The sequence below is a fragment of the Dipodomys ordii genome, unplaced genomic scaffold (genome assembly GCF_000151885.1).
Source record: "Dipodomys ordii isolate 6190 unplaced genomic scaffold, Dord_2.0 Scaffold7, whole genome shotgun sequence".
Lineage (NCBI taxonomy): Eukaryota > Metazoa > Chordata > Mammalia > Rodentia > Heteromyidae > Dipodomys > Dipodomys ordii.
In genome coordinates this window covers 20,177,051-20,183,996 of record NW_012267223.1, presented here as the reverse complement: position 1 = coordinate 20,183,996, position 6,946 = coordinate 20,177,051, and the positions used below count along the sequence as shown (strand labels likewise).

Here is a 6,946-nt window from a genome sequence, read left to right as displayed (position 1 = left end):
CAGGAATCAAACCCAGGGCCTCAAGCATGCAAGGCAAGCGCTCTACCACTGAGCCACCTTCCCAGTCCCAACACTTCCCAAGGTTCTATGAGTTAACTAAACATGTATTTGTAATCTAAATCACTTTTTTCTTTTTTTTTTTTGTCGGTCGTGGGCCTTGAACTATGGGTCTGGGTACTGTCTCTGAACTCTTCAACTCAAGGCTACCACTCTACTACTTGGAGCCATAGTGCCACTTCTGGGTTTCTGATGATTAATTGTAGATAAGAGTCTCATGGACTTTCCTGCCCGGGCTGGCTCTGAACTGTGATCCTCCTGAGTATCTGGGATTATAGGTTTGAGCCACAGGTGCCTAGCATCACTTTTTTTTTTTTCTTGGTGTCAGTCCTGTGGCTTGAACTCAGGGCCTGGGCACTGTCCCTGAGCTTCTGGCTAGCACTCTACCACTTGAGCCACAGTGCCACTTCCAGCTTTTTCTGTTTATGTGGTACTAAGGAATTGAACCCAGGGCTTCATGAATGCTAGGTAAATATTCTACCACTAAGCCACATTTTCAGTCCCTCTTACTTTTTTTTTTTTGTTGTTGTTGGTCTGAGGCTTGACCTCTCGGCCTGAGCACTGTCCCTCAGCTCTTCAGCTCAAGGAAAGTGCTCTACCACTTGAGCTATGGTGCCACTTCCGGTTTTCTGGTGGTTTATTGGAGATAAAAGTTTCATGGACTTTCCTGCTGGGGCTGGCTTTGAACCGGAATCCTTAGATCTCAGCCTCCTGAGTAGTTAGGATTACAGGTGTGAGCCACAGGCGCCCAGCAACTTTTCTGGAAGTTAATTGGAAATAATAGTCTCATGGAGCAGGCGCACTGGTGGCTCACACCTGTAATCCTTGCTACTCAGGAGGCTGAGATCTGAAGATCGAGGTTCAAAGCTAGCCTGGGCAGGAAAGTCTGTGAGATTCTTATCTCCAGTAACCCACCAGAAAACCGAAAGTGGCACTATGGCTCAAGTGGTAGAACGCTCGCCTTGAGCTGAAGAGCTGAGGGACAGTGCCCAGGCCTAGCGTCTAAGCCCCACAACTGCGGGGGTGGGGGGAAGAGTCTCATGGACTTTCCTGCCCAGGCTGGCTTTGAACCATGATCCTCAGACCTCAGCCTCCTCAGTAACTAGGATTACAGGCGTGAGCCACTGATGCCCGGCCTCTTAATTACTTTTAAGAGTATATTTTAATGGCATAAACTATATTCACATTATTATGTAACCATCATCATCTTCCATCTTCAAACTCTTGTATCTGCCCTGACTACAACTATTTTCTTTTAGCACTCATCCCACTTCTCCGTCCCCCACAGCCTTGGCAGCCAGCATTAAGACTTTTCTTGTATAGTGCTAGATATCAAAAAGTTGGGTTTAGCCAGCCACCAGTGGCTCACGGCTATAATTCTAGCTACTCAGGAGGCTGAGATCTGAGGATCGCAGTTTAGAGCCAGCCTAGGCAGGAAAGTCCATGAAACTCTTTTCTCCAATTATCCACTAGAAAACCTGAAGCAGTGCTGTGGCTCAAAGTAATAGGGCACTAGCCTTGAGTAAAAGAGCTCAGGGACAGTGCTCAGGCCCTGAGTTCAAGCCCCATGACCATCACCACCACCAACAACAAAAGTAGGGTTTGGGCCACTGGTTGGCTCATGCCTGTAATCTTAAATACTCAGGGGATCTGAGGGTTGTGATTCAAAGCCAGCCTGGGCAGGAAAGTCTGTGAGACTCTTATCTCCACCAAATTACTGAAAAAGCCAAAAATGGAACTATGGTTCAAGTGGTAGAGTGCTACCCTTGAGCAAAAGAAGCTCAGGGACAACGCCCAGTCCCTGAGTTCAAGCCCTAGGACTGGCACCAAAAATAATAATGATGATGATGATGATGATGATAATGGGGGGCTGGGAAAGTGGCTCAGTGGTAGAGTGCTTGCCTCACATGCATGAAGCCCTGGGTTCAATTCCTCCCTATCACATCAACAGAAAAAGCCAGAACTGGCTCTATAGCTCAAATGGTAGGGTACTAGCCTTGAACAAAAAGAAGCTCAGGGACAGTGCTCAGGCCCTGAGTTCAAGTCCCAGGATTGGCCAAAAAAAAAAAAGTGGGCTTTGAGAGACATTGCTGGGTTATACTCATCCTCTGGCCTCCTCTATAGTGCAGCCTGTCCTTTCTCCCTCCTCAAACTTGCCACAGCTTCAGCTGGTCTCAAACTAGTCTAGGCTGCTCCTTCTCCTTTGCTTGCTATACCTTTCCACATTAGCTGTGTCCTGACTCTTTCTCTTCACCCTGAAGCCACAGTTTGAGCACCTTTCCCTGAGGCCTTCACACAGCCCTCCTGTGGATCCACAACTCCTGTCCCTGTTGAGTGACTATTGACCTCTTAGACACTGAGCTCACTGGGGGCAAATTGTAGTATCACAGCTCCTGGCTGCATTTCAAAACTGTATAGAGTTGAGTTAAAAGAAAAGCCTAGGGCTTGGGAAGGTGGCTCAGTGGTAGAGTGCTTGCCTTGCATGCCTGAGGCCCTGGGTTCGATTCCTCAGCACCACATAAGCAAAAAGAAAAAAGCCGGAAGTGGCGCTGTGGCTCAAGTGGTAGAGTGCTAGCCTTGAGCTGAAGAGCTGAGGGACAGCGCCCAGGCCCAGAGGTCAAGCCCCATGACTCACACACAAAAAAAATAATAAAATAAAATAAAAATTTTTAATAATGAAAGAAAGAAAAGAAAGTTTTAGCCCTTTTCTAGATACTGTCCGGTGTAACTCTTTTTTTTTGTCGGTCGTGGGGCTCGAACTCTGGGCCTGGGCGCTGTCCCTCAGCTCTTCAGCTCAAGGCAAGCGCTCTACCATTTGAGCTACAGCGCCACTTCCGGTTTTCTGGTGGTTTTATTGGAGATAGGAGTCTCACGGTCTCTCCTGCCCGGGTTGGCTTTGAACCGCGATCCTCAGATCTCAGCCTCCTGAGTAGCTAGGATTACAGGCGTGAGCCACCAGCGCCCGGCTGTCCGGTGTAACTCTTATTCCCGTCTGTCTCTCTCCCCAGTTCCTGGCCCAGCTGAAGATCATGGACTACAGCCTGCTGGTGGGCATCCATGATGTGGACCGAGCTGAGCAGGAGGAGATGGAGGTGGAGGAGCGGGCAGAGGATGAGGAGTGTGAGAACGATGGGGTGGGCGGCAGCCTGCTTTGCTCCTATGGCACACCACCAGACAGTCCTGGCAACCTCCTCAGCTTCCCCCGGTTCTTTGGTCCTGGCGAGTTCGACCCCTCTGTTGATGTCTATGCCATGAAAAGCCATGAAAGTAAGTAAGGCCTGTGCTGCTCTGCCCCGCTGACCCCCAGCAGCCTTGCTGTTGGGATACCTGGGGCTTTCAGTCCTCTGCCTCATTCATTGCTGATTCTGGCTACCATCTGCCTCCAGGTTCCTGCCTGTGGTCACTGCTTGGAACATGGTTTTGCTCTGGTTCAGGGGACGGACAAACTTCATGTGTATTGCCAGTATCACTACAACACACACACACACAGAGGCGGGTGTCTGTGAAGTCACATGAGATAGGAACAGAAGAGCTCCTGAGAATGATCCTTTAGGGGCTGGGAAGATGGCTCAGTGGTAGAGTGCATGCATGAGGCCCTGGTTTCGATTCCTCAGCACCGCATAAGCAGAAAAAGCTGGAAGTGGCGCTGTGGCTCCAGTGATAGAGCTCTAGCCTTGAGCTGAAGAGCTGAGGGACAGCGCCCAGGCCCAGAGTTCAGGCCCCACGACTGACAAAAGAAATTAATCTCATGGGCTGGGAAGGTGGCTCAGTGGTAGAGCGCTTGCCTTGCATGTATGAGGCCCTGGGTTTGATTCCTCAGCACCACATAAGCAAAAAGAAAAAAGCTGGAAGTGGCGCTGTGGCTCAAGTGGTAGAGCGCTAGCCTTGAGCTGAAGAGCTGAGGGACAGCGCCCATGCCCAGAGTTCAGGCCCCATGACCCGACCCCCCCCCCCAAAAAAAAAAGAAATTAATCTCCACTCCAGAATGAGGGCAGTCTGTACCTCATGTTGAAGGATTCCTTTCCTGTTTTGCCACCCACCACAGGTGCCCCCAAGAAGGAGGTCTATTTCATGGCTATCATCGATATCCTCACGCCATATGATGCTAAGAAGAAAGCTGCGCATGCTGCCAAAACAGTGAAACACGGGGTGAGTGCTGGCTTGGGGGTACGGGGTGCACCTGCTCTTCCTCACAGCCCAGGAAGGGGACCCTTGCCTCCTGCCTCTCCCACAGAAAGCCGGAAGAGCAACCTACCTGGCTGTCTGCCGCCCGCCCCCCCCAGGTGACAAGAGCAACTTGTTTTCCCCTTCCTCCTTCCTCCCTGGGTGAGCTCAGCCCTGCACATTCCCCCTGGGGCTGCTGGGCAAGCTGTGCCTCTTGTTGTTCCGCCAGGAATAGCTTTGTTTACATGCTCACTGCTCCCCACAGACCAGGCTCCTCAGGGCGTGAGGCTACTGTTCTCCACACAGATTCCCCACAGAGTCCTAGGGCCTCTTTGCCACCTCCCCACCACCCTCCCTCCAACATCCAAGGACCTGGGGCTCTGATGCTCCCAGACGCCCTTGGGAGGTGAGGCAGGATTCAGATTTCAAAGCCAACCTGGGCTACTAGTAAGACACTGTCTCAAAGAAAGAAAGGGGTCAGGGGCCAATGGCTCACATTTGTAATCCTAGCTACTCAGAAGGTTGAGACCTGAGCATTATGGTTCAAAGCCAACCTGGGCAGGAAAATCTGTGAGACTCTTATCTCCAATTGATCATCAAAAAGCTGGAAATGGCCCTGTGTCTCCAAGTGGTAGAACACTAGCCTTGAGTACAAGAGCTCAAGGACTGTGCCCATGCCCTGAGTTAAAGCCCCAGGAACAGCGCCTCTGTGTGCATACGCGCGCGCGCGCGCACACACACACACACACACACGTGCGTGTGCGTGTGCAAAAAAAAAATTCCATAAAACCTGAAAGAAAAAGAAAGGAAAGACAAAAAGGCTTTCAAAGCCCCAGGCCCTCCCCTCCCTCAGGCTGAGGAGCTGACCTGCCCGTGTCTCTTTTCTCATAGGCTGGAGCGGAGATTTCGACTGTGAACCCCGAGCAGTACTCCAAACGCTTCAACGAGTTCATGTCCAACATCCTGACGTAGTTCTCTTCGACCTTCAGCCAGAGCCAGATTGCTGGGAATGGGGTTGGGGTTCAGGAAAGGGTGGATTTGGGCTAGATGGGAGGGTGGGAAGCAGCGTGGGGGGTCGGGCGGGCCTGTGACACTGAGTAACTCTAGCAGGGAGGGGGGTGTGCTGTGCGCCACGCTCACAGGATGTGACCTTACCGTCTGCGTACCCTTGATTTCTTCCCCCCACCATTTGACCCAGGTTAAAAAGGGGTTCCCTTTTTGGTATCTTGATAACATTTTAAGATACCTTGGGGCTAGCAGCGACTTTGGGAAATGACTTGGGTTTTGTTTCTGCAATTTCATTGCACCTGGTTTGCTGTGTATAACGAAGTAGGCCATCACCTCGCATCCCTGCCCGGCTCTTCAGTTCAAGAGGCACCTTTGGGTCCCAGCACCAGGGGCCTCAGACAGCAAATGCTCTGACACCAGCAAGGAGCAGAGGTCAGACACCTCAGCCCTGCCACCTTTCATCTTATCTGGAGTCACTTGTTAATTTTATGGCGTGTTGTGCATACTAGCCTCGACTTTTCCATCTGGGATCCAAGGGAAATGTTCCTCCTTATCCTCCAGTGCTGTTCCTCCCAGAGGAACACTGCAGGGTGGCCCCCGACGCCTTGGAAGGGAGTCAAGAGACCTCAGAGGGAGCAGGTCCACGCGCGTAGGAGATACAGCTGGTTCTGAGAGCCCAGTGGTCATCACCCGAGCCCCGGGTGCTCCTGGTCCCTGGAGTTCCAGTTCTGTCAAACCTGCCTCTCCCTGGCTCAAGATGAACTAGAAAACACCGTTGGCTATAACAGGACCCTTGTGTTTCTGCGGTTATTTCCTTTGGGGAAAATCCCAGAAGTGAACATGTCAAATGAAATGTGTGCACCATCCATTTTCCTTCCTTCTGGGCCCAGTCATCTGGCGCTGGCGCATGGCCAGGCACAGAGCCCTCCAGGGATCTGTGTGCACTTTGTTGAGACACTACTCCTACCATGTAGGTGCCTGGCTTTCTGTGCCCATGGTTTCTCACCTGGACAGCTACAGCTACCATGCGCCCTGCCTTGGAGTGTGGCATTCAAGCCTGAGGTTGCTTCTGAGTCATTTGAGGATGAAGCCCAGAAAATTGAACTTGGAGGCCTGAGGAGTGGTTCAAACCATCCCAGCCTCAGGGCTATTCATCTTTGCTCTGCTCTAAACTTGTGGCAGATCTGTGGCCCACAGGCCTCCTCAGAAGGAATGAAATCCAAGCTTTCTGTTCGTAGCCTCTGAAGGGAGCCACATGAGTTGTTCTGATGCCACAGCTGGCCTGCTAGGAAAGAAAAGGCTCCTCCAGCTGTGCCTGGGGGAGGTACAGCTCTCCATCTTCCCACCTCCTCCAAAGGAACCAGGAAATTGGGATGAGAGAGGAGAAAAATCATAGATCATCCCAAAGCTGTGAAGTTGCTATGTGGAATCATTTTGGATGAACAGATGGTTTCCTGTGGCTCCCTCCAAAACTGGCCAAGCTCAGCTTAGGGAACAGCAACAGGCCCTCTGTCTTCCCAACAGAACACTTAGATCAAGGAGTGGAGACAGATTTCTTGGACTTCCCTGGACTTCCAGATTGAGTGGGAGTCATCCTGGAGGACACAGGGAAGGTACCTATCCTTACCAAGAGGGGCCTGAGTTAGCCCTGAACACCTGTAGCAGGACCACTAAGGACCACTCGGAATTACATGGCTCCTGGACAGTTTTGATTTAG

General features: G+C 51.4%; 1 protein-coding gene across 1 annotated transcript in view; it reads left to right on the top strand.

The window, feature by feature from the left end:
• The window catches only part of Pip4k2b (phosphatidylinositol-5-phosphate 4-kinase, type II, beta), a gene marked incomplete at its 5' end in the record, with an annotated part of 19,828 nt that extends 14,570 nt beyond the window's left edge, over positions 1-5,258 (top strand). Inside the window, 3 exons of the mRNA XM_013037102.1 lie at positions 3,066-3,324; positions 4,103-4,206; positions 5,113-5,258. Of these exons, the coding sequence (XP_012892556.1) occupies positions 3,066-3,324; positions 4,103-4,206; positions 5,113-5,193 (444 nt within the window). The remainder of the gene's footprint in view (positions 1-3,065; positions 3,325-4,102; positions 4,207-5,112) is intronic.
• Between the last annotated feature and the right edge of the window lie 1,688 nt (positions 5,259-6,946).